Genomic DNA, 27,650 nt, shown 5'->3' on the forward strand with positions numbered 1-27,650 from the left:
GCCAGAACCTGGAAACAACCTAGGTACCCCTCAATAGAAGAATGGTTAAAGAAGGTGTGGAACATATACACATTAGAGTTTTACTCAGCAGTAAAAAACAATGACATCTTGAATTTTGCATGCAAATGGATGGAAATAGAAAACGCTTTACTGAGTGAGGTAACCCAGACCCAAAAAGAGGAATATGGTATGTACTCACTCATAAGTGGATTCTAGCCATAATTAAAGGTCTTTGAGCCTATAATTCGTGATCCTAGAGAAGCTAAATAAGAAGGTGGACCTGAAGAAAATCATATAGTTATTCTCCTGGATATTGGAAGTAGACAAGATTGCCAGGCAAACTTGGGTGCATGGGGGTGGGGGGATGGAAGGAAGGGGAGATGGTTAGAGAGAAGGGAGAAGGGGAGGATGGGGTATAGCTTGGGGGAATGGGATGGGTGGGATGGAGGAAGGATGGATATGGGAGCAGGGAAGTAAATATCTCAACTAAGAGAGCCATTTTAGGGTTTGCAAGAGACTTGTCTCTAGAGGGGTTTCCAGGTCCAAGGAGAGGTCCCCAGATTGTTCCCTGGGCAGCAGAGAAGAGGGTGCCTGAACTGGCTTTGTCCCATAGCCATACTGATGTATATTTTGCATATCACCATAGAACCTTCATCTGGTGATGGATGGAGATAGAGACAGAGACCCACATTGGAGCACTGGACTTAGCTCCCTAGGTCCAAATGAGGAGCAGAAGGAGGGAGAACGTGAGCAAGGAAGTCAGGATCACGAGGGGTGCATACACCCACTGAGACAGTGGGACTGATCTAATGGGAGCTTATCAAAAGCCAGCTGGACTGGGAGTGATAGAGCATGTGATCAAAATGGACACTCTGAATGTGGCTGGCAATGAGGGCTGACTGAGAGCCCAAGGACAATGGCACTGGGTTTTTATTCTACTGCGTGGACTGACTTTGTGGGAGCCTGGTTTGTTTGGATGCTCACCTTTATAGACCTGTATGGAGGGAGGAGGACCTTGGACTTCCCATGGGGCAGGGAACCCTGACTGCTCTTAAGACTAGAGAGGGAGGGGAAGGTGGGAAGGGGAAGGTGGGAAGGGGGAGGGAGAGGGAGGTGGGGAAGAGGTGAAAATTTTTAATAGATAAATAAATTAATTAAAATAAATAAGTAAATAAAACACACTGGAAAAAAGACAACATCTTTAAAAGATAACTGGTTAAACTGGGTGGCTGCATGTAGAGGAATGTAAACAAACCCATACTTATCACTCAGCACAAAACTTTACTTCAAATGAACCAAGGATCTCAACGTAAGTTCAGAAAAGCTGAATCTGATAGAAGAGAAAGTCAGGAATAGTCTTGAACTCTATAGAACAGGAGAATACTTTGAGAAGAGAACTCCTTTGGCATAGGGACTAAGAACAACAATTAAAAAATGGAACTTTATGAAATGGATAAGCTTTTGTATAGCAAAGAATATTATCATTTGAACAAAGGTTTTATCAACTATACATATGATAGATGACTAATATCTATATATCTCTATCTATCTATCAATTAAAAATCTAGATGTCAAGGAAGCAAATAACCCAACTGTAAATGGGGCACAGATGAAAACAAATATTTTTCAAAGAGGAAACTCAAATAACTGTGAAATACTTCAAGAGATGATCAACAGACATAGCCATCAGGGAAATGCAAATTAACACTACCTTTGAATTTTGTCTTACAGCCTTCAACTACATTTGTCAGTAAAGAAATGAATGACAGCTCATACTGGAAAGGATGTGAAGAAAGAGGCACAAACATTCATTGCTAGTGGGAGGTCAAAAATAAATAGGGCTACCCTGTAATAAGGGAGCAATTCCCCAATTAGAAACTTCATGACAATAAATAAAATGCCCAGTACTGGGAATGAGTAATTTTTTCTTGAGTTGTTGAACAATGGGATTCAACATGCTCAAAACATTTCAGGCTATTGTGAACCCTATACGACACAATAAGAAGAGAACCAACAGAATATGTGTATGTTTTAATATGCAATTTATTGATTTGGTTTATGTAATAGGATTTAGAGAGGCAGAGAATCCATTAATTTTCCAATCCATGAATCTGGATGCCTTTGCAGTCCCAACACAGTGTGGGAGTTCTGGAAGTTTTGTGGAAAGTTACTGATGCTCGGTCCCCATTTGAAGGACAAGAAGGATGGAAGCAGCAACCATAGACACACTTGCTCAATAAGAAGTAAGGTCAGGCAGGTGACAGTGCTCATTTTCAGACTTCAAAAGAAACACCCACTTTGAGGGTAAGTCTCCCCCTTTCCCCATCTCTCTTAATTTCCCCTGAAAATGTATAGAAAACCCGTTATTTCTGAGCCTCTGGACAGGAAGCAGTACATCATGGAAAGAGTAAATGGCAGAGTAAAACCACTCATACAATGATTCGAAAACAAAATAAAGAAATAAGATGAAGCTAATTTCCCATTATCTTTCTGAGTGTTTGCTCACAATTACCCAGAGACCACCTATTAGTCTTCATGTCTTGAAGGTTTCACTGTCCTTCAATAATACCACACTGGAGACCAAGCTTTTATCAATTGGACTTTGGAGAGCACTTAAAATGTAAATAATAACACTGGGTATTTTTTTACATCTGTCTTAAGCTGCAGAACCTTCTTTCATCCTTTTTTCTTAGAACAAATTCACTGAAGAATCTGGAGCAGGAGTCTGAATTTTGTCGACTACATTTCTATTGTTTGTGTTTCATGTTTTATTTTTCTCTGTCCTGTAAAAAAAGGCTAGAATATAGGATAAATCATGATCTTCCAAGTTCTTTTATCAGAAGCTATAATAGATAAATTAATATAATAGGTAGATTAGCTATCTTATCTCCATTAACAGCATACTCTTTGTTTTTGTGATAGTACCAGATATTGATGTTCATTGGCTAAGTCATGAATATAGAGTTTTCTACTGATATCCATGGAATATTGGTTTCAGGACCATGTTGCTATAATTCCTTTATAGGGAGGGACACTCCCCATTTTTCTAAGGTCCAAAAGTAGACAAAGACATGTGTACTGGTTGGTTTTCCTGGCAACTTGACACAAGTTAGAATCATTAGAGGAAGGAATGTCAGCTGAGGAAATGCATTCTTGAGATCCAGCTATAAGGTTTTTTCTCATTTTGTGATCAATGGGGGAAGAACCCAGGCCATGGGGAGTAGTGCCATCTCTGGGCTGTTGGTCCTGGGTTCAATAAGAAGGTGGGCTGAGCAAGCAATGTGAAGAAAGTCAGTAAGCAGGTCCCCTCCACAGCTTCTGCATCAGCTCTTGCCTCCAGGATCCTACCATGCTTGAATTCCTGTCCTAATTTCCTTCAGTGACGAACAATGCTAAAGTATAAGCCTAATATACCCTTTCCTCCACAGTTTTCTTTTTGTCATGGTGTTTTATCACAGCAATAAAAACCTTAATTAAGGCAAATTGATACTAGGAGTGTGGTATTGCTGTGCCAACCCTGAGCGTGTTTTGGGGAAGTTTATGGAAGTACTTTGGATCTTGAACTAGAAGAACCGTTAAATGTTAAGAGCTCAGTGGGGTGTTATGTGAAACTTGAAAGAATGAAAGAAGCAGTGCAGAAGACGGAGGCCTGGCTTTTGAAAATTCAGAGGTAATATTAAAGACTCTACCAGGACCATTGGTTATTTTGAATTAAGATCCTGTGGTTCCAGTTAGCTGGGGTTGAATAATAGGCTGTGATTAACAAGATAACAGAAATACTAAAGCAAAATATTGCTTTACTGGAATATTTGATGCTGGTCAGCTAGAACTAAAAATTATAAAGCCTGTGAATAGGGGCAATTGGGAGCTATTAGGGCAGGAAAAACTGTAGTGTTGTCTCTGAGTGTTGCATTTGCTCCCGTCATGACACTGATCTATGAGTACAGGAGACTACCATTAGGGATCATTTCATTAACTATTTTGCCAGTCATTTTGGATTTTATCCTAGGTCTCTGGTCTACCCAGCCCCTGGTTTTGGGGATCCAGGCAGTGTTAGGTATGTGTTTCCTCTTGTGAATTGGGCCCCTGGTTAGAACAGTTTTTGGTTACTCACTCCTGCAAGTTCTGTGCCACCCACCATTGCCCAGCACATCTTGCAGGCAGGACAGATTGTAGGTGAAAGACTTTGTGACAGGGTTGGTGTTTCAGTCAAGTAAAATATTTTAAAAATTTAAAATATTTTTGATCTATGGTTAATGTAATCTGGGGAGTTACAATATGTAGATTCAGAGACCTAGTGTGATTAAACAGCCTATCATTTAAATACTCATTAATTTGCAGCTACACTATAGTTTTTACATTAATATTTCAACAATTTAGCTTTGTATGTTTTGTATATATTCATATGTTTATCTTTTTTATTCTCACTTGAGGGAAAGAAAAATTACTCAAATTATTTCATGGATTCAATTGATTTAGTGTATTTTAAAATCTTTGAATTTCTTTTTCTTTAATGAGAAACTATTTGGAATGGGTCAACTTATGTGTTCAAAATACCTCAAGATTTTATACATTGATATTTTTAAATATTTATTTATGTGCATTAGTCATTCAATATTAATTTAGAGATATTCTAGTGAGAAACACAGTGAAATTAAATATGATATTTAATATTGGGGAATATTACATAACTGAAAATTCAGTTATGAATTTTACATAACTGAAAACACACTGATTCTCATTACAACAAAAACATTTAGATGATAAAATCTGTGTCATCTCTAACTTATTAACTCTTGCCTTAAATTCTCTGACAGAAATAAAAATGGAAAACAGTGAACTTTCTTAACATATATTGCAAAACATATCCAAGGAGGATTAAATTGTAACAATTTTCGATTCATGAAATATATGGATGGGGCAAAATGATCTGTGTAGAAAATAATGTCATCAACATATTTTTGGACAGGCAACCTCTGTATTTTTGGAAGGTTCAAACAAATTGGTTCATTCATTGAAGCATGGGGTAATAAAATCTCAGCAACCCGGGATTCTGCCTGCTATTAGTAAGAGAACAAAAGAAGCCGGCTACTTTAAAAATGTCTTCAAACTTATGTCATTATTCTATGTGTATGTATTTCACTGCATATATGCCAGTGCACTACATGACACTATGGAGGTCAAGAGGCATCAAATCTCCTGGAACTGGCATGACAGACAGTTGTCAGCTGTCATGTGAAGGCTGCAAATCAAACCCAAGTCCTCTAGACAGCAACCAGTTGTCTTAACCACTACGAAATCTTTCCAGTCCATACCCTTTATTTTTTTATTGCACACTTGAAGTAGAAACTCAAGCAGGAGAAAGCTACAATTTGACTTCAAAATACTAACATATAACATAATAAAAGCTAAGTCTAGGTATTAACCTCTCTTCTCTCTTGAGAAACTGAGTAAACCTTGGCAAATAATAAGTTTTAAAACAAGACATTCAAAAGATGAAAGGTCTATGCTTGTCTTAACATAATGACTCTTCTTGTTTACTTACCTTTTATGTGCATCCATGATAATATTATGGTTGTTAAGCTGAAAGTTGTCACCAGAAAAGCTACCACCAGTGTCATATTTGCTATCCAACTATTGTACAAAGAAAATAAGGGATCTGAAATAGAAACTAAGAAAGTTAAAAAAAATTAGAAAATTAATGAGGCTGTATGTACTAGACCAAGACAAGTTAAATGATATCATTTAATATCATTTTACTACTTTTTAGGATTTTTCAGAGCTGAATGTGTTGATAGATGCCTATAATCAGCATTGAGAAGGCTGAGGCAGGAGGATTGAATTGAGCTTCTGTTACATAAGAAATCCTGTATCAAAATAGAAAAGGAAGGAAGGAAGGAAGGAAGGGAAGAAGGAGGAGGATAAAAAGAAACATAATTTAATCTGTAGAAACATTGTTTTGCTATTTACAATGGATTGATTGACTATTTAAAATAGATATCTTTTAATCTTTTCTTAACTATTTGCAATTGCTAACTTTGCTTTGATGCTATATTGTATGAAAATTTAGGGGAACCTCAGAATGGGTTGAATGAATTTTGTGTTTAAGAGACAGATAAATATTTGGAGGTCATAATGTAGCAAATAGAATTGATCTCCAAAATATCTACACATACTCCCTCAACATTTGAGATATATTATATGGAAAAAGGAGTCTTCTGATGTAATTAAAGTTATAAATCCTAAAATCAGAAGACTATTTGTGATTATTTGGGTGGGCCCATTTAATTATATAAATTCTTAAATGCAGAGACTTTCACTAGCTAGACTCAGAAAGAAGAAGACACATAGTGATGTAAGATGGAAAGATGCCTGTTCCATCATTGTTTGCCAAGTCTCATTGGAAGTATATTTAATTCATTTCAGTCTCCACATGACAGCAAGCAAGAAAATGGGGGTCCATAATCACAGTTTCAAGAAACTATCCTACAATATAAACAAATTTGGACATGTACAAATGAAACTCTGATTAGGATAGAAAACCATCCATGACTGACCAACAAAAAGTCAACGAAATGATTCCTAATGATATTCTGCTGTACTCATAGATGGGTGCCTGGTGCAATCGTCATCAGTGAGGTTTCCAGCAGTAGCTGATGGGAGCAGATACAGAGACACACAGTAAAACATTAGGTGAAGCTCAGAGGAGCCTGCAGAAGAAGGTGGAGGAAGAATTGTAGGAGCTAAAGGCTTAGTGGCACAAGAAAAGCAAGTAAGCAAGATTTATTCCTAGGGTCTCACAGAGACTGAAGCAGAAATCTCAGAGTTTGCATGGGCCTGTGCTAGGCCATTTGCCCACATGCTGTGATAGTTTGGCTTGGGGTTTTTAATGGATCTTCTAAGAAAGAGAATGGGTGTGTTTCAGGCTCTTGCCTGCTCATGGGTTTCTTACCCAATGTTAGTGGTATGGGAAATGATACCTTGATCAGTTGCTCATAAAGGGAACCATGCACCAACTCATGATCCTGCTCAATTTATTATTCTGTCCACAGTAGCTGACTACAGTAGTCATTAAGGCTGACAAACCTCTTATAATCAGGAGGAATTGAATATTTATGGCTCTTGAAATGGCTTAGATGATTTGTATTGTGTCTCTGTTCCTGGCATTTTCTCCTTCAGAATCCTCAGAAGTTATAATAGCAGTTACTTGAACAAAGATGTTCAGAGTAATTTTGTCTTAGTTGCTTTATTTTCTGGGTACTTGATTGCCAATATAAATGTAAATTGTTTGCTTTTGGTGATAAAAAGCATAGGAAAATTTATTGCCTGGATTCATAAATTCTAAGGAAGAATTTTGGACAGGAATCATAGAAGTGTACAGATCTAAGCATTCTACAACCTGAGGCCTCTCTAGCAAGTGGTAGGAAAAAGAGAAAATGATGAGAGACCCTCTGGGGACCACTGTGACTACAAAGTCCTGTTTTGTGGTTTGGAAGAAATGTGCATATTAGTACATAGTCTCTTTTTTCACTGATTGCTGTTAACAATTCTCTATACATATTTCCCTTATAAGCCTTTAAGGAATAAAATATTGTCAAATGTAAGACCATATTATAGTGTTAGCCTATTAATCATAAACTCTACTTATAAATAATGACCTTATTTCATACTTAATACATCTACTGAATGATTTTAGTTTAAAAAGCCTCATGACATTTCATATTAATGAAATATTATTATTGGAACGAAATAGAAATTCATATATTTTCAATACAGATGGTAAGATAAAAAATGCTAAAAATTTTAAATCATAGCCACATATGTATATTGATTATTAAATGGCAAGTAAACACGAGCTCATTCCACAATATTTTTTGAAGCTTTGTTTCTTTCTTCCTGTGTCAGGAGCAGAAGGATCCAGTCACTACCACAGCTGACAGCACTGGAAGCTTTAGCTGCTGCCTCCCGTAACGTTCCATTAGAGTATGACCCTTTGAGATTACACCCAAACCACAGATGCTCCCAGAGATGATGCAAGTAAGTTTCACATAACTAAACAATCCCAAAGAGACTAACATCCCTGAAAACAAGAGGACCAGAGATACGCTATCACTGTTAATACCATTTACCTTTGTTCCGCAATTGCAGATACTTAAAAACGATTGTTCCAGAGAAGGCTATAAAACAGAGGAATTGTAAGATCATTGAGGTTATGTCTAATTTATGCATTTTTTTTGTACGTCTACGTCCAGGTGCACATTCTAGAACAGAGAGAGTAAGAATTAGTAAAAGGAGCTTAGAAATGTCAGAGAGCCCCCAAGCACAACCACACGAAAAGTTGAGCAGCGTGATTCCAGTCATACTCACTAAAGAGACCTGAAGCAGCAGGCTTCTTTTGTATCAGACATTTCGGTTGGCTGTAAGATTGCCAGAGATAACAGAAGTTTCCTTTTTTGATCATAACAACCTAACCTAACACAAAATCAGTGACTGTGGGGAATGGAGACAGCTCAGCTCATAGGAGTCCTCGTCAGATTCAGTCTTGGACAAGAGCAGCTGTGAGAATAGCGTTAGCGAAAATGAGGGGATTTCATTGGATCCACAGATCCCGAGAACTGAAGTGGTTGCTTCTTTCATCAGTGTCAGCAAAACACTCTCACCTTTGAGCTACTAGGACCCTGCTCAGAAATCCACTTCCTAAGCTGAACAGACAGCACACAAGCGTTTCTTCATAAATTATTGAATATGTATCCACAGGATAGTTAATCTTCATATCACCTTCCAGAAAAGGATGGATGAGATTTTTGAAGTAACTAGAAATATATTTTATAAAACAATACAATTTTGACTTGACTTTTAGTATCTGGAATCAGAACTTTTGGGTGTGGGTATGTTTCCAGAATCACCATTGGACATAACATGGAGAAATTATCTGAAAACAAAAGAGAATAAATTTCCCACTACCATCTTGGAATAGACAATTTCAATGATTAAGTGGTCTCCACAGTCTGGAAGATGCTCAAGAAGAAACTTGAAACCAAATTGTCGGGGGATATTTAATCACACGGTGAACTCCAAGTCTGCATTTGCTTTAACTAAATAAAATAAACCTTGGGTCAGGAGGCTGGGTTAGCTTCTTGTTGACAGAAAGTAATCATAGAGCCTCAGAGGGCGTCTAAGAGTGATAGATACACGGGAAGTAGTAGGGATGGATTTTGAATGGCAAGGATTTTTTTGTTTTGTTTTGGTGGAGCGGAGGGACATGATATTTGGGAGATGCCAGCGTAGAGAGAAGGTTCCATAGTTGCTACTTAACCTCTCTGAGCTAGCATATTCTCACTCCAACCTTTGAATCTCAAGTCTTATTTATAAAGAGAATGATGCAGATGGAGTTAAAGCTACGTTAGTGGCATCAACAGAGCTGATGCCTCCAGGATCAGCATTCCTCTCAGGGTGTAGCCTGTGTGGCCTGGCCACTGCCAGAAGCAGGCAGGTAACTGTGGAGTTGCTTTTGGTGGCTCAAATAGTAGTAGATTAGGGCATAGTCACCAAGATGAAGTTAAAACAGCACTAAGTACTGGAAGTAATAGCATGAAATTTAAAGTCAAACATACCTGTAGGCTGTTCTTAGCTTTGTCCTTTGAAATCTGTGTAATCCACTGTATCCTCACCCTAATAAGATGATCAGCAACAGAACTACTTTCAAGAATCACTTAGATAAGTTCAATAAATTGATTATCATAATATTGGGCATTAGGAAGCACTCTGTAAATATGATTTATTAATTAGGAGTCTATGGATTAGATAAATTAACAGAATGGATGGATTTCAAATTCTCCTTTGAGTCACATTATCTTTGAATCAATAATAAATTCTAGCCTTCTTTAAATTGTAGCCTTCTTTCATCACTTTGACCTCAGATTTCTTAGTGACTTATCTAATTGCTATTTTCTGCTTCATTATATACTCAGCCTCTGAATTATTGTGTCTCCATATAGTAGCTTTACTCTGTTCTATAGTAAACAATAAATTTTGTTTTGTCATTGAGTTGGAAAAGAGCCGTTCTTTTCCTTTAAGTTTATATGTATAGGTGTTTTGCCTCCATGTATGTCTGTGCATCATTTGTATGCAAGATGCCCAAACTGGCTAGAAAATGGTATTGGATTTCCTGGAACTGGAGTTAAAGGCAGTTGTGAGCCAGCCACAATTTGGGTGCTGCGAACTGAGCCCAAGTCCTTGGAAGACCTGCCAGTGCTCTTAATTGCTGTGCTATCTCTCCAGCCCCAAAGGTTGTTCTAAATAATACACCTAGAAAGGTTGTTCTAAAAATAAATCAGTATTGCTCTTTTAGCTACTGGATCCCTGTGTCAATACAGAGTATGGTGCATAAATTTAGTTTCTATAATTTGAGAGAGAAGAATTTGGTTGTAAAGCAGTTATTGATTTATGTAAGTACCTCTTTTTCATATTAATTTATTCAAGACTAAGGCTTAAAGAGTATAACATTCAAAATAATTTGAGGGGTTGGAGAAATGGCTCAGAGGGTAAGCATTTGCTGTGAAATTATGAAGAGCTGAGTTCCAACTTATCACCCACATTAAAAAAATAACAAAGCTGGGTGTGTCTGCATATACACCTATAAATCCAGTGCTATGGGTGGCAGAAAAGGAGGACCATTTGGGCTTTTATGCTGTCAGCCAAGTTGTAAGTTCAGTGAGGGACCTTCCTTTAAAAGAATAAAATTGAAAGGGATAGAGTAGGAAACCCAAAGTTCATCTCCGGTCTTTGAGGGCAGAAGCACAGGTCCAAGCACCTGAACACAAAGATGTGCATATACCATGTGAACACACACACACAAACACACACAGACTCACCATAGATACACCCATATACCATATACACACACATACACACATATAACATACACACACATTGCCCCCACAAAACTGTATTCTGGAATTTGTGATCACATTAAATCTACCCTAGAATAAGTCTCACATACATATATTACTCAAAAGATTGAGGTGGCAGAAGGTGTCTTTACTGTGATGGAAATAACATTTCTTAAAAAATAAACTGAAGACCTCTTTAATTTCAGTGTTTCAATTAGTACTTCTTTTAATGTTTCAATGTGTTGTGCTTAAGGGATATAGAAATTAACTGTGAATGTGAAAAAGCACAGGAAATTATTCATAGTGAGCTTCATCCCTAAAACTAAAACTGCTTTAGCATTCTCAGAGTTAAGAGATGTAAATTCAACAGCTGTAAAGTAAGAAGCAAGCTGTGCATAAAAGCAGGAAATGAATATCAGTTAATTTTAACTGAATTCTGCTTTTTACTTAGGAATAAAGTTACATGGAAAATGCCTTAATGATTCTATTCTTTTTGGATCAGTTACCTGATTTCATGAAGAAAAAAACTGAAACATAAATTAAAAATAAAAAAATTGATATTGAAAGGTAAATAAAAATTAATTTCTTCATGTTATTCTCAAACAAGGCATCTGTGAAAAAAAAGAAGAGAACATTTTAAAGATACACATATTAAAGAGCCACACCAGACCAAGAAGCTGCTGTCAGGAGAGCAGGTTCCCGTCCCACAACTCTTCCTAACCTTATCTCCTCCCTTCCTATCTTCCTCCTGCTCCATCTCTCTCCATTTCTCCTTCTCTCTCTCCCTGTCTCCCTCCCACTCCATCTCTCTCCATCCCACCCTTCCTCTCACCCCATCTCTTTTCTTTCCTCCCTCTATTCCTTCCTTTCTCTCACAATTTTCTTCCCTTCTTCCTCCTTTTCTTCATTCCATTCCTTTCTCTTTGATTCCTCCTTCCTATTTCCATCCCTCTCTCACTTCCTTTTTTCCTACCTCTCCCAGTTTTTGTATATGACGCAGAATTACACATTGCCAGACCTGATTTTGAGGCAACTACAGAGAAAATCTATGTGACAATAATCAATGTGTCCTAATGACTTAGAATTTATAAAAACTTATAGAGTATGTTTTTTTCCTAAGATGAGAATATAGCTCAAAATGATCAATACTATTTTTATGTTACTGAATTAGCAACTTGTTAAACTTACACATAAGTAGATAATTTATTGAGGTAATGTCTCTAGAGTTCTAATATATGCTTAATTATAAATTTCCATGCTTTGACTTTCTTTCAGTACACTACACTTATCATTTGTCTTACCAAAACCAGTATCAATGATAAAGAGGTACAATCAAAGGATGCTCTGTAAGGCAGTAAGTCCTTTAAAGGAGAGTAATTCATTGTTTATTCTTTGTAGTTTCAAGTTGGCAATTAACCCCTCATGGCTGAGTACTTACTTGGTAAGATGAGATTTGTTTGCTTCTCTTCACCCGTTAGAGGGTTTAGAACACAACATGTGATACTTTTCTGTGACTGATTTCTGAGAATAAGAGTCATCTTCATGTGGAAAAATCTGTCTTCATCCTGGGAGTATGAGATGGAAGAGTATGGAACTACTTCCCCTTGACTGTCTCTCCACTCCATTCTGGGCTGTGGGAACCACCCCTCTGTAAAGCAACCTAGAGTGGGTCCATCATAACCAGGACTCTGAACATGGATTTGTGTCTTCAATCCAAATGCTGGTGGAAAGGACAAGAAGATAAAAGCATAGCGATTATACTGAAACTGAACTGACAGGTTGGAAAAAAGGAGCCTCAATAATATGTTCTGCAGTCTAACAACACAAGTAAATTGACTTCCATATATTATTTTCAAATTAGGCTAATTTGCTACCATGCTATGTCTATTTTCTGCATAGTGTATTCTTGAGATAGATGTGTGACTTTTACTCATTACTTGACTATTTTAAAAACTTTAAATATGAAAAAGCCTTAAGAGAATTTCCATGTATTTCAGTTTATTGGGCACAAGGACAGTGATATACGATATTCCATAAGCAACTTACCTGCCACACTGAGGTTCATGTTGATCACATCACTGAAATCACTATCATTAAATAAACATTGGTAAGTTCCATCATCAGAAATGCTAATATTATGAATTCTGAGTGCCACTTTGCCCTTCCCAATGGCGTCTTTCACAAACTCTGTACGTTTCACATAGTCAGGTGCAGCTTCTCCATTTACCCCGTGGCCACCTCTGTACTGATAAACAAGTTTGTAATTGTCACTCCTGAACCAGCGCACCTCCATAGACTCCACACTGCGTGGTGGGGACACCTGGCAGCTGAGCTCAGCCTGGCCTCCTACTCTAGCCACCAAATGTCCAGTGGGAGTAGTCACCATCAGATTCTCTGTGGAGAAAAATTGAAAATCACAATAAATCTGAAATTAACAAGACTTTGTTGCCATACACTTCTTAGAAGAACATATCAAATCCTGCCCACAAGGCTCAGCTGATCTAAATATTCAACTCTGATTACATTGCTTTTTATCTTTCAATATTTTTTTAATACTAATGTTAGCTCATTCTTTAAAATAGTTTCTAGTAAAGTAGGAATCCCCAGTGATCTGTCTTGCTACTTAAGAATTGTATGGAAGAAACTGTGTCTGGTATAACTGAGTTGGAATTCTGAAACCTACAGAGGCTGATTGTCAGTTTCTGTGACAAAACACCTTAGAAAATAATTTTAATGAGAAAATATTGTTTTGATTCCTGGTAGCAGAGGCTTCAGTTCATGGTAGGTTTTTTCCCACTGTGTCTCAGCCCCACTGAGACAGAATGCCGACCTGAGAATGTGAAGCACAGTTTCTTGTTGCCAAGAAGCACTGAGAGTCGAAGGGACAAGGATTAATTCCTTCTCATGTCGTCTCCCACTCTTCTGGTTCCTCCAACTACACACCACTTCCTGCTTCACTCTCCTCCAAGAATGCCAGAGTATCACGAATTCAGCAAAACACCGATACAACGATGAAGGCAGAGCAGCTAAAGTCTCATCAATTTTCAATTATTGAATCTCACCGGTTAAAGCCTATGTGTATCATTTGAGGAAAAACTTCAAAGACAATTTGTAATTACCTCCAACTTCACTTGAAAGTTTGGATAATTGTTATTTGTAGTAGACAGTACCATTTAACTCCCACAACCTTTAGTTTATTAATGAAAAGTTTTTCATGATCTCCAGGGCAGTCTTGGTAACTTGTGAGAGTTAGGATAGGCAAAAACAACTCCATTTTCTAATTATTGGAGAACTATGCTCTGATCATTGATTATTGCCTCTGATCACATAAGTGTAGGCAAAGAGGTGGTTAGTTATTCTTGTAGCTCTCCTAAAGTTAAAACCTTACCACTTCCTAACTGAGGTAGCATCTAGATTGTTTTCAAGCTTTTTGTCATTTTTACTTTATTTTGAAAGAGGGCATTCAAAAGCAGCTGTGGGTATGGGGAGAACCGGAAACTCTTTCCTTCCATCTGCTACTCTTTCCTTTGTTACAGAATTCATAATTGACAAAACATTGCTTTTACCATTTTGAAAATAGCATCCTCTATTAGATCAATTAATAAAATTAGGCTTATTTTACAATTACTTTTTCATTCCCTACTGTTCATGTAGTTTTTATTTTCTGCCATTTTCCTTCTCTCCAACAAAGCTTTAGTGTATTTTTCAAGATTAGAGTTATTATTCACAAAGACTCTTCTGCTTTTATTTGATTAAGAAAATGTCTTTGTATCCTCTATATTTGAAAGTTAATTAATGTATTGTGATATATAATTCTTAGTTAGTGTGTGCTTCCCCCTCTATGCATTAAATAATTTACTTCATCTATTCCTTGTTTGTATGGTTCCTATAAAATTGGAGGTAATTTTATTTATTTATTTATTTATTTATTTATTTTGGACATGGGGCACACAGATTCCTTCCCATGACTACTAGCACTTTAAATATTTTCTTCCATTTTCATTTATTTATGTATTTATTTATTTATTTTTGGTTTTCTGAGACAGTGTTTTTCTGTGTAACAGTCCTAACTGTCCTGGAACTAGCTGTTGTAAACCAGGCTTGTCTTGAACTCATAGAGATCCACCTGCCTCTGCCTTTCCAGTACTGAGTTTAAAGGCGTGCGTCAACAAGACCCGGCTTTTCTTACATTTTCATTATACTTTTAATACTACATTCAGGGGTGCATGCTTTGTTTTGTTTTTCTGTTTGCTTTGTCTCTTACCCTGTGTAGTGTTCTCCGAGATTCCTGGATCTGTGGGGAGTTTTAGTCTTGGTTGCATTGTGTGTCCTTCTACTTCTCTTCCTGTTTGCCTTTCTTCTCCTTGTATTATTCCTTTGAGAGTTGTTTCAGAATTCTAAGATTTTTTTCTCTCAATAATTTTAGTCTTTCTTCTGTTTACGCATGTCTATGACTAATACTCAAGGTCAGATGTTCTTTTCCGAGTTTTGACCTTTCAGTCTACTCATGAACCCATTTAAAGAGTAAATTCTTTATTTCTGCTATGGTGCTTTTTATATATAAGATAGCTTTTCATTACTTTCTAAGAATTTCTAGATTTGCTTATAGTATCTTTCCATTCTTACTTATTCTCTGTTTTTGCCATTAGATCATTTATAATATTAATCATCGTTGTATTACACTTCTAGCTGACAATTCCAGGCAATTTGTGTGGTTTCACTTGCTCTGTCATTATGTACTATGGTTTTGATTCTCAGTGTGTCCTGGAAAGTTTTTTTGGAAGACAGATATCTACTAAAATTAATGTACCTAGATGACATGTTTTAATGATGTAATACTAATGTGTGATGTGTGCTGGGAAGAGAGACGAAACTTTCTGCAGTTTCATGATTTGAATTCTGCCTATTAGTGAATCTATGTCTTTGGGTTGTGACCCTTCCTAAGGGCTTCTCAAGGTCTTTGTATCCTAAGAATAACAGGATAGAAAGAGGTGACTCGAGTTCAGTATTACCCTTCCTTTTCCCAGGTCAGTTCAGTCAGGCCATGAAACTCAACAGGTAATGCTGTGGGAAGACAGTTCATCTTGAATGCAGAACAAATTAAGGTGAACCTATTTTAGAAAGGTTACTTTTTCTATCACTCTGTCCTCACCACTAGAACCAATGCCTACCAATGATGGGGTGTTTCTGGTTCAAATCATTCTACACTGAGGCTTTAGTAACTCAGTGATTTCAGCTTATATTTTTATTGTTTACCACTTATTTTCTCAGATCTCTCTTCTCTTCTAAGACATTCATGATCTGGTAGATTTATGTTTCTTTCTGGCTCTCTCTCTTAGGGACAGTTGGTAGATCCTGTAATCTCACTCCTTTTTTAATCTAAGGAGAGTTGTTGATCCCTTTTTGATTATTTTACTTGATATTTCAAAGAAGTGATTTTGTTAATCTCTTTCAATAACAAACTGGACACTAGAAGTCTATCTTGCATCATTTTCATAACTGAAATGGATTTAAAAAAGTAAGTATTCTTACGAGAAGTCGATGCCAATGCTATCACTTGCAGGAAAGTGAAGCAAGCATAAAATCCAGACAAACAGGAGTCTGTGGGCTTCATCATATCTGAAAAGGTCAATAGAATAAGGTAAGAAACAATGAGATATGAAGTATAGATTGTCTAGATACACACAATTTATACATAATTTTAAAAAGGGACAACCTTAAAATTCCACTAAGAATAAATTTCACAGTGTTGGAAAAAAAGAGATTGTTATCACACATGTTTCTGATCAGAGGAGAACTCATTACCACTCTAGTTTACACTCTGTGGTTACTTTAACCTTTTGGCCAAATTTTCTAAGTGAGCAGTAACCCCAGTAAATGTATTTAACAAACAGTGGAATAAAAATACTTAAAGTAAACTAATGCATTCATGAAACAAAAACAGGCAGTCTAAAGACATGCATGCATTAATGTGAAGGAAAATCTAAGAAAAATATCTTTAATCCGTGTATTGAAAAAATAAATTTAAATCAAAGTGTGAGGAAACTAATGCTATTTGTTAACAATTATATATATTATTTCTAATCAGTGGAATAGTGTTTAAACCTGTTAATTAGCAAATTTTTTTCGAGACAGAGTTTCTCTGTAGCTTTGGAGCATGTCCTGGAATTAGCTCTTACAGACCAGGCTGGCCTCGAACCCACAGAGATTCTCCTATCTTCTGCCCTCCTAGTGCTGGGATTAAAGGTGTGTGCCACCACTGCCCAGCTTAATTAGTAATCTTTAATGGTAATTTGAACTTTAAAGTATGAAAATGTTTTGTGACTATGTTGTTGATAATTGAAAATAAAAACATAACCTTACAAAAGAAAAGATCTGGATGAATTCCATATTAATGACTTTTTCAAGCTTATGATAAAAAAAATACATCAATTATACCCAGTCATGAACTCTGCATAATACAACAATGATTGACCTGGCAAGACATGCCCATTGGTAGAATAGTGGCAGGAACATTGTGGGAGTAACTAACAACTTTCAGAATGGATTTAAGTCCTCCATAAGATGAAAATCGTGTCTGGTACCATTTTTTTTTTTTTGAACCAAGAACCTAGAGTAGATTGGCCCTTGGCCCTAGAAGAAAATTGACTATAATTATGTTGCTAAATGGGTCTTGGTGTCTCTTCACAGCAGGAGAACAATGACTAAGACAGAAGTTGGTACCAGGAAGCAGGGTATTGCAATGCCAGACCTGACCATGCTGCTTATTGGTAGAATCTGGACTTTGGGATTTCGGATTAGGAAACCAGTTGAATGTTCTAAGCACGAAGCATGGCTCAATAAGCCAGACTAGTAGGAGCAGTGAAGCTAGTGCTGAGGGAATTTGAATTGTGAGGCCCAACTCAAGAAGTTTCAAAGGGGAAGAATATTAGTAAGTAGCCTAGAGACAGTTTTGTGATATTTTGGCACAGAATGAGGCTGCCTTCTGCCCTTGCCCAAAATATCTGCCTGAGTCTAAATTGAAGAGTTTTAGGTTAATGACATTATCAGAGATTTTAAGAAAGCCTAGTATTAACTGTTTCATATGGTTATTAATGGCCACTCTTATGCAGAGCTAAGATGAAAAGGAGCCTACAAAAGAAAACAACAAAGTGTATAGGTTGAGTAGAAAAGAAGCACCAGAAAGTTTATGCAACTAAGTCTGGTGCACGAAGAGATAAAAAGTTTAAAGAAAAGCCTTGTGCTAAATGGAATAAAGGTAGTGGTGATCTCAAGGCAAGACCCCCAAAACCACAAAACTTCTAACTTGTGAAAAGGAATGAAATGAAAACTTAAGACATGAAGGAAACTATCCAAAACAGAGCTGGGGAAGACGCAATTGATAAAAGTGGCCCTGTTTCAACCACAGTAAGCAGTAAAACTTGGCAGCATCTGCCATGTGGTGGTTCTGTTTTAGGGTCAAGGATACAAGAAAGGGCATATGGAATCTTCCCCCAAGGCTAAGGAAAACCCCTGAGACCAAGTATCCCTGTCCCTGCATGGGAGACTGGAGAGGCCATTGAGTGAAGCTGTGAAGGTGAAGCCTGGGTTTCTGTGGAGACCCCAGTATGTTAGACATTCCAGGGCACTGGGATACCTGCCAAGAAGAGCTTCCAACAAGGAGTGGAGCCAGCCCAAGAGGGAAAAGTGTGTTGCGGTCAACAATGCTGGTAGAACTCGAAGAGCTGAAAGGTGTTTTGACGTCAGACATGGAGAGGTAGAGTTGAAGTTTTCCCTACTGTTTTTTTGTCTTGCTATGGTCCATTATTTCCACACTATGTTCCCTTTCTCCCCTTTTGATATGACAATGAATATTCTGTGCCATTGTATTTTGGAAGTATGCAATCTTCTGTTTTATTTTGATTTTGTAGGGGTTTCAATCAAGAGATTGCCATGATTCTCAGAAAAGCCTTTGACTTTGGAGTTTTAAACAGTGTTGAGAATGGTGTAGGCTATGGATATTTTTGAAACTGTACTGAATGCATTTTTGCATTATGGTGTGGCTTCAAGCCTATGGAAGTCAGAAAACAGAATGTGGTTGTTTAAATAAAAATGATTATCATAGGCTCACAGATGTAAATACTTGGTCACCAGGGAGTGGCACTATTTGAAGGAGTATCAGGTATGACATTTTTGGAAAAAGTGTGTCACTGAGTGTGGGCTTTGAGGTTTTAGACAGCCCATTCCAAGAACAATGGCTCTCTCTCTTCTTGCTGCCTGAAGACTCAAATGTGGAACTCTTATTTCCTTCTCTAACACTTGGTCTATCTTAATGATGCCATGTTCTCTGCCTTGATGACAGTGGACTAAAATGCTGAAACTTTAAGAAAGCCCCAACTAAATGCATTCATTTATAAGAGTTGCCATGGTCATGGAGTCTCTTCAAAGCAATAGAACACTGACTAAGACAGTGTACAACTAAAGTATTCTACATCTCACTGTAGAAAATAATGGAAGAGCCTCTCAACTTCCTGGTCCCTTACCTTTACACAATGGATTATTATTCAGCTGTTAAGGAAAACAAAATTGTGAAATTTGTAAATAAATGAATGGAGCTAGAAGCAACATCTTGCATGGAATAACCTAGATCCAGAAATACAAATATTGCAATTTTTCTCTCATATGTGAATATTAGCTTTTAAGCTTTAATTATGTGTGTTTCAAAGAGAAATAAAACAGTATTATAAAGAAATAAATGTGACACTGGGAATATTAATGAGGAGGGATTTGGAAAAGTAGAGAAAGAAGGAAATATGAGGAGGGAAACTAACATGAAAGGCCCTTTGAAATGCCACATGGTAACTTACTACTGTAGAAGCTTTCTAAAATATATACATATATAAAAAGAATTTAAAATATGTAGACAATACTGCAATCAGACATCTAATGCTATCGTATAAAACTCACAGTGCTGAGAATGGGTTAAATATTGTTAAGTCATTGGTCAAAGGTATTCCATAGAGTCTGCCCCTAAATATCAGAGGTTATTAACAAGGTTATTGATAACCTCCAACAATATAACAGTAAGGCCCTATTGGTAAGGACACCACTTACTTATGTCATCAAACATGTAGAAACTAAGCTAGTGCACAACTAGAAACTCCACTCCTACTGATTAGCATTTGTATTTCTAGAAGTTACTATGAAAGTTACTGGAAGAGAAAAATAATCATCAATATCATGTAGCTCATCCTTTGTGACCTACAAGAGTGGCCTGTATGTAAAGTATACTAATACAATAGTGACACAAATATTATGGGAGTAACTAATCACTTTTTGGTTGAATTGTAGGCCTGCTCTATGAAATGGAAGCCATACCTGACACTGCCAAAGTGTCTAAGATTCCAAGACTTGACATGTCATGGGTTTAGTAGAAATCCTAATACTATTATTCTGCTAGATAATTATAGTATTAAAGTGACTTCTAATGATATACAACTGTACCTGAAGATCAATGCACTATTTAGCTCTCATCAAACAAGCTTCTCCTAGAAGCAAATTGTAATTGATAAAGAGACACACAACTGGACAATGTATAGAAAGTGAGATAATTTAGAGATATTACAACTCAGTTCGTGAGCTATGGTAAGCCATTAACTATTAAAAAAAAGAAAAAAAACTGTAAAGTAACATTTCCCACAAATAAATGAATAACACCTATAAACTAAATATTAATAAATAAGATCAAGCAATAACATAAAATAATACTGTATATTTTGAACAGTGAAGTCCTCAAACTGGTTTAGCATTTAAAAGTCACTGAGTATGATTCACACTGATGTAGATTACCAACTAAACAGAAAAATAGCACTCAATGAATTCAGTTCTCAGTTATAGTGAAATCTCTCAGTAAACTATAAACAAAAGAACAACCTTAACTTAATAAAGCAATGTCACTTTAAACATATTGTTTCAACAGAAATTGCATATATGTTGGTCATGTGAAAAACATCATACCTAATTACTGTAATGTAATATTTCATGAAAACACTGGCCAGTATTAAAAGACACTAAGAGTTGTGTAGTGTCTTCTTGTTGGAACTCCTAACAGTGGGAGCAAGGGCCATCTCTGACTCTGTTGTCTGCATTTGCAATTATTTCCTCTTACTTGGTTGCCTTATCGAGCCTTATTAGGAGAGGAGTTGCCTAGTCTCCCTGAAGCTTTATATGCAAGGGCTGGCTGATAACCATGGGAGGTCTGCCCTTCTGTGAAAAAAAAATGGAGGAGGAAGGATGAATGGGGTGAAGAGGGGAAACCAGTCAGATGTAAAGATAAATAATAAATAATAACTGAAGATAAAATTGAAAAAAAGACACTGAGAATGAAAGCTGTCTGAATTGACATAATATATGACCATCGACATGAATGGTCGACAAACCCATGAAAAATTTGAAATAGAGTGTCAAGAAAACTTGTAAATTATATGTTCATACTCAAATGTAAATTATATCCCTGTATATAAGCCATGATGATTTTGAATTTGAATTTAAAATAATGCAATTTATAATGTACTAGAATTATATGATTGAGTGTAACTTTATCAAACTATATAGGTATTTTATATGTTGAATGAAAATTAGCTTAAAGTAGTATAGGCAAGTCTTGTTCCCAGGTGCTGTGACCTGCACGTCTCCTCCCCCTTCCAGGTTGGTGTTTAATTGCCATGGTGCAGTATTAAGAAGTGAAAGAGTAAACAGCCTAAACAGGTAATTAGAGCATGGAAACTCTGCTCTTACACATGAACTGATGTCATTATTGTGAGAGAGGGTTTATGACCAAGGGTGAAATCTTTATGATAGGACAAACCATCCCCATGTTGTTTTTCTGTCTCTTAACGTTTACTCTTCAGTCATGGACAGCACCATAAAAAGTTCTTGACAGATGATAAAATTTTCACTTTGGATTTTCTATCTGCCAGAAATTTCTGTTCTTCATATGTTACCTAGTTTGTGACACTCTCTTATAGCAGTTTAAGTGGCCTAAGACATATGATAAAATTTTTGTATATATCATGATGTTATATGTCATGTGTATAGGAAGGCAAAGAATAACTCCTTTTTAAAAGCCAGACAATATCAAAACAATTATAAATATGGATTACAGAGATCATGCTATCATCAAGATTTACACAAAACTTCAATGGTGAAAACAGTATAGAATTGGCAAAAGGGTAACGAACCTCCATAGGGAACAGAATAACACAGAATTGAAGGCACGTTAGCCTTAGCAATTTATGCAGTACTAAAAGAATTAAAATGGAAACTTGTCTTTTGAAAATATGAAGGTTAATTAGCTCCTATGCAAAATTATCATAATGTAAACATTTCATCATTAATGTCTCAAGAGGAATCACAGATCTAAATTTGAATTTATATAATTCAGAAAGAAAATCTACACAAAGAAAAGGCTTTTTGGTCTGACATTTACAGAACAATGCACAAATTTTTAATGATCAATTGAAATTTAGAAAATTTAAAACATTTTCCTCTGCAAAAGAGTGAATACAACTAATAAGAAGATAAAAAACAACATAATAGAAAATGTATGCATTGTATTTCTTGGGAAATCAGGGGAGAACTACAGCCAGACACAGACCTCCTGAGACAGATTAGGCATTGCAGGAATGAGCTGGGTCTCATGGGGCTAAATAGATAAAGCTGGAATGTCATTAAGAACATCATCTCAAGGGTTTTCTTCTCTTCTTGATACTTTCATACACGAGACTTCTGTATGATGCCTCCATTAAACCAATATGAAAATACTTAAAGGTTATAGTATGTTTTTATATATCTCATAAATAGCATAAGCAATTTATTTAACACTATTCTAGCATATGATTTTCCCACACAATGTGGGTAGGTGATTAGTTGGCTTACTACCTGGAAAAGTGGGTTACAGTCAATGAAGAGACTTATAGAGATTTAATCAATAAATGACAGGTATGTTTCTGGTATTTCCCTCCTATACCACCCACTCTTTCAGAACAATTAACAACCCAATTGAATTTGTTAAAAACTATTCTTCAAAGCAAACTACAAGAGAAGTACAAGAAGACTTGTATCTAGCAATAAAAGTATATTAAAAATAAAAGTGTATTAAAAGTCAATGACTGGAAATAACTCAAAATATGACTGACAGTAGATTGGAAAAACAAGTTATAGCTAGTCCAATAATATATGCATAAATAAAAGGTAACGATTCACTTTTACAAATGTCAGATATTGATCTCTAGAGGATTTATTGAATTAAAAGAGTCAGACAAAGATGGTTCACAAGTTACAATCACAAATATATGATTCTAAAATGCAAATAAAAATAAAAGTAAATTAGTAAGTCTCTAAGAAAAGAAAAAGGGAGGTGAAAGAATGACACCAAAAGTCCACAGAGATCATTTTGGGACTCACAGATAAACACTTGGTATATGGAATACAGAGACAATTTCATGACTGTATATATATTTAAAACTTTACAAATTATTTCCCTTAAATATCAGATAGAGTTTGTTGCAGGTCAGCTATAGCTCAACAAATCTCTTCATAAAAAATACTTTAAGAAAACACAAAATATTGGTTGTGATCTTTTAGTGGCTATTTAGTTGTATAACTTAAATCTCAGGAGTAGAATCTTGAAAACTGGGGACACCTACGTTGGTGACTGTCAAGTCTATAAACTGTGACAATAGAGTGTTTTCTCTAGGTTCTGCTGGCAATTTAGAACTGTTCGGAGCCCTTTCCTGATATGGTACCTACACAGTTGATTGAGGTTACTTTGGAAGAAGGCAGCACAAACCGCACATAGTGGGTTTTTAGGGGGATGAAAAAAGACATAAAGTTGGATTGTGACACAAATGCGCTGGATCCGGGAGTAACTGGGGAAGGGCATATGTATGATCTTGGTGTAAAAACTCTCAGAGAACTATCAGAGAACTAGATTCTTTTTTTTAAAAGAAGGAGGAAGAAAACTGTGGAAATGTTATTGCTCCTGAATCTCAGGGCACAAATGATTCTATCAGCAGGATGAGATATGAAAGCAAAACCTTTCTTTTTAAAAACTTCATTGCTTTTCAGATTTCTAAGTCCCAATGGGGGAAAAAGAGGTAAAGTAGTGAAATTCTAAGGTTAGACTTACTGAGGTAGGAAATACCCTTGTCTCCAACCATTGTCCACACCCAAATCACTTACTTGAGCTCCAGATTCTGTAGAGAATTTCTTTCCTGACCCTTCGAATATTCTCAGTGCCTTCAGGTTGCTCAGCAAAGTTTCTTCACCATTAGTCACAAACACACCTCTCCTCTACCAGGGTTGGTATTCCCTCAGAGCCTTGGCTATTTTCCTTCAGGATGGCATTTCCTCTTGTCCATATCAAATCAGTATCCCTTCAGAGAAAACAGGAAGACTGCTGCTTTTCCCCAGTAAAGAAGCCCATGAGCTTACTCTCCCTAGGAGCATGCTCTGTGCCTCTCAGGAGCTCTGCTGATTTCAGCAGGCCTGTTCCAACATGACTGGCTTGGCTCATGATAATATCTGAGGCAAGGTGTGTTTCTTTTTACAGTTTCACCCGAATGTCCCCTAAAAACAAGCTAATACTGGAAATGCCAAGGGGATTTCTTGCTTGTATCAACAGGAATGTGCTCTGGAAATTACCATTAGAAATAACTTTGCTTTTTCTACATAGCTTCTATGAATATTTTTAAACTTATAGATATCAGTTATGTTCTATTCCAATGGTCTATACTAAATTTAGTCATGTGGAGGGCTCAAGATAGCAGAAGTACTTGGAAAATAATTGTCATATTTTTTCTAATGAAATAAATTAGGAAATGTTAAAATAAGAAGAACTTGATCAAGACTTGTGCAGCATTACCTCTAAGCTATCCATAAGAAAATTTTAGTAATTACCTTGTATTAGAGACTATAGACCACTAAGATCACAAAATGTAGACAGAAAATTATGGAAGACATGTAATCTTTATTTTTTGATAATTTTCTCTATTTTAAATACAAAAAGAGAATTATTTTTTCAATCCCTCAAGATTTTATCAGAATAGCAAAAATGGACCAAATAAGAGTTCTTTCTTCTGCCACACCACTTGTAATTTAACAAACTAAGTTTCTCTTAGACAAGAATAATGAGTTTCACAAAGACATACAATGTCTCTTCTTTCATCCACATGAATTTTTAAAGTTATTTAATAATTTTCAGTTATTGATAGTTAAAATAAAAGACAAATAATATTTTTAGATTTTAAATTCATGATTATTCAATTTTTAGGTCACCTTTTTTATTTATAGACCATTGGATAATTATTGTCTATCTGAGGTTTCTGGGAATTAGGTTCTGAGACATAAAATTGTGTACAGGAACTTTATTGAGGTCATGTGCATAGTTTAAACACCTGTGGTCAAATGCAAGAAGTACAATTAAGGAGAAAGGATTCTGGGATTGAAATAAAGATAGTACTTCTGGGAAGCTATGAAAGCCCTGTAGAGTCAGATCTTTAAACAACAGCAAAGGACCATCGCTACTAGTACAAAGCTATCCCTTTGCCAGAAGATGAACAAAGACAGTCTGCCTTTGCTGAGTAATATTCCCAGAAATCATTTAACTGAGAAGTTGTAATTAATAATCCCCTCAATCACTTGGAGAATGGCACCTCAGTCTACAGTAGGACTTTCTTTGTACTGCCAGCTCCCAAGTAATGACACAGAGATGTTTGAAAGTTTTGTCTGTGCTTAGGTTTATTTCTAACTAGCTCTTATAACTCAAATTAACCAACTTGCATTAATCTATGCTCTGTTACATGGCTTGTTTTCTCTTCTCGTCACTGTATATCCAACTTCCTCCATATCTCACTGTTAAATCTCGGCCTTTCTGATTCCTTCCCAGAGTTTTTATCTCTGTCCAGAAGCCCCACCTATCTTCTCCTTTCTAGCTATTGAGTCTTTAGCACTTTATTAAAGCAATCATAAGGTGCCTTAGAAGATGAGACTAAACAGAGACATATCTTCACAGTGAACAAAAGGCTTACCCCACATCATCAGTTCTGTAGGGAACTCTGAGTGCTCACCAGAGCATATACTCTGTGACTCTCAATGCTCTGCTTAATCCACATACACTGTAGTGGAGGATTAACTTGGAGTCTAGAGTTCTCAGTGGCATCATAGCTCATCCTGAGTACATAACTGACACTTACCAACCCTCTCCCACCACATGGATGAATTCTTCAACAGCTATTTCTATCACAAAATCTCTGTAAGTTTGTGTAGGTCAACTGAAGTGATACCATAGAACTTCAGTCCTGTAATGTCGAAGACCCTCGTTACTACAGCCTTCTTAAGTTAAAGGTGATGTATTTGGCACTTTCCACTGTGATTTGGCAAAATAGGTGGAAAAACAAGCTCATGGAGTTCATGGAAAAGTTAATGATCCTGAATGAAAGATAGTTACATACTGTGCACTCCTAAAAATAAATCAAATTATGCATATTTTATAGTGCACAAATTATAGAGTATCATGAGAAGCCCCAGTGGACCATCTGAATGTTCAACTGAGTAAATTATTCACTAATTACCTGAAATGGCCAACTGTTGAAACTATTAAAAATATTCATTTTTATTCATAAAGCATCACTATTATGAAGGGTGCTTACATAGTATTAACAACAGAAGACTATGCAGTGAATGGGGGTTTGAGTTGATTGGAGATTGACTTAGTTTCCCCACTACTGGCTTCATAGTAAAGAATCTATGCTTTCTCTATGTCTCAAACACCATTAATATTTATGGGAAGCTCCCAGTTCCAGGAACCAACAGAGATGCTTATGGTGAAGGTCTCACACTCATGTAAATCTCATGTAAATCTACTCTCTCATACAACCAGACTTAATTTTAAACTCTGCCACTAATGACTCCAAGGCTCTAATGAAGTCAACTGCAAACTCTAACCCCATTTCCAACTGTTAACCAAGGCAGATAGGCTGGAACATGTCGCTCTGAAACAAGCAACAGTCTCGTGGTTCCAGTATATCACATATATCTTTAGTTCATGGATTCTATGTCACTGCACTAGGGTCAGTATCGCTGAAAAAATGAATCCATGCCAGATTAAATCAGCCTATCTCACAAATACATTCTTCCCTCTCTCCATTATATAACACTATCTCTACCTCCTCCTATGATTAGTACAAATTACTCCTACAAATGTACTGACAATTTTCTTCACTAATAATTTGCTTGGGAGAAGATATTAACAAGATGAAATTCCTGATTCCACAAATAATGAATCAACAAAGAACATCACATAAACAAACTACAGGAAAAGTACCAAAACTTTCTTTCAGCCTGTAGTCCAAAGATGGATGCCCCAGCATTGCAAAGGAATCTTGGGTGATTGTCCAGGTAGCCAGATGTTTCTCATTTCAAGTTGCTAGCTCTAAACTTCTTGTTTTCTCAGGTACTATTTTAACATTCACAGATCTCTGATGGCATTGAAGACTAGATAGTTATAGTTTTACCAGTTTCTTTGTTTCCATATCAAAACAGAAATTAACAGAAAGCTGTAAAGTTAATAAAGGTTGAGAGGCATAAAACTTTAAATTGTTTCTCTAATAAAATATTCTAAGGTCTAAAATGATACTTTTAGGTTGTAATACAAGTTGTAAAAGAATGTGATTTAGGTACAAAACTTTGGGCTCACCAAGATAAGATAGATAATAGAGT

At 36.3% G+C, this 27,650-nt stretch overlaps 1 protein-coding gene across 8 annotated transcripts; it reads right to left on the bottom strand.

Moving 5' to 3' along the window:
• Positions 1–2,025: 2,025 nt before the first annotated feature.
• LOC125412684 (selection and upkeep of intraepithelial T-cells protein 7-like) lies at positions 2,026–24,425 on the bottom strand. Of its 8 annotated transcripts, none has more exons than XM_087904739.1 (8): positions 24,114–24,425; positions 16,425–16,511; positions 12,939–13,286; positions 12,331–12,612; positions 11,399–11,503; positions 8,130–8,261; positions 5,546–5,659; positions 2,026–2,783 (listed from the first exon to the last, which is right to left on the bottom strand). In XM_087904739.1, exons 2-8 carry the CDS (start codon positions 16,507–16,509, stop codon positions 2,740–2,742), a joined length of 1,110 nt encoding a protein of 369 aa, XP_087760865.1. In that variant the 5' UTR covers positions 16,510–16,511; positions 24,114–24,425; the 3' UTR covers positions 2,026–2,739. The 8 variants fall into 8 exon arrangements, with proteins under 8 accessions (XP_087760865.1, XP_087760868.1, XP_087760867.1 ...); XM_087904742.1 differs by having other exon boundaries at positions 8,130–8,177; positions 24,114–24,424; XM_087904741.1 differs by having other exon boundaries at positions 5,546–5,671; positions 8,130–8,177; positions 24,114–24,424.
• Between the last annotated feature and the right edge of the window lie 3,225 nt (positions 24,426–27,650).

The sequence above is a fragment of the Myodes glareolus genome, chromosome 3 (genome assembly GCF_982192425.1).
Source record: "Myodes glareolus chromosome 3, mMyoGla1.1, whole genome shotgun sequence".
NCBI lineage: Eukaryota > Metazoa > Chordata > Mammalia > Rodentia > Cricetidae > Myodes > Myodes glareolus.

Coding starts and splice junctions, on each gene's coding strand:
- LOC125412684 (XM_087904737.1), bottom strand. CDS start 16,509: ATGATGAAGCCCACAGACTCCTGTTTGTCTGGATTTTATGCTTGCTTC. Junction 12,613..12,938: donor CATGAACCTCAGTGTGGCAG/GTAAGTTGCTTA, acceptor CCTTTCCACCAG/CATTTGGATTGAAGACACAA. Junction 2,784..5,545: donor ATCATGGATGCACATAAAAG/GTAAGTAAACAA, acceptor CTTTTTTTACAG/GACAGAGAAAAATAAAACAT.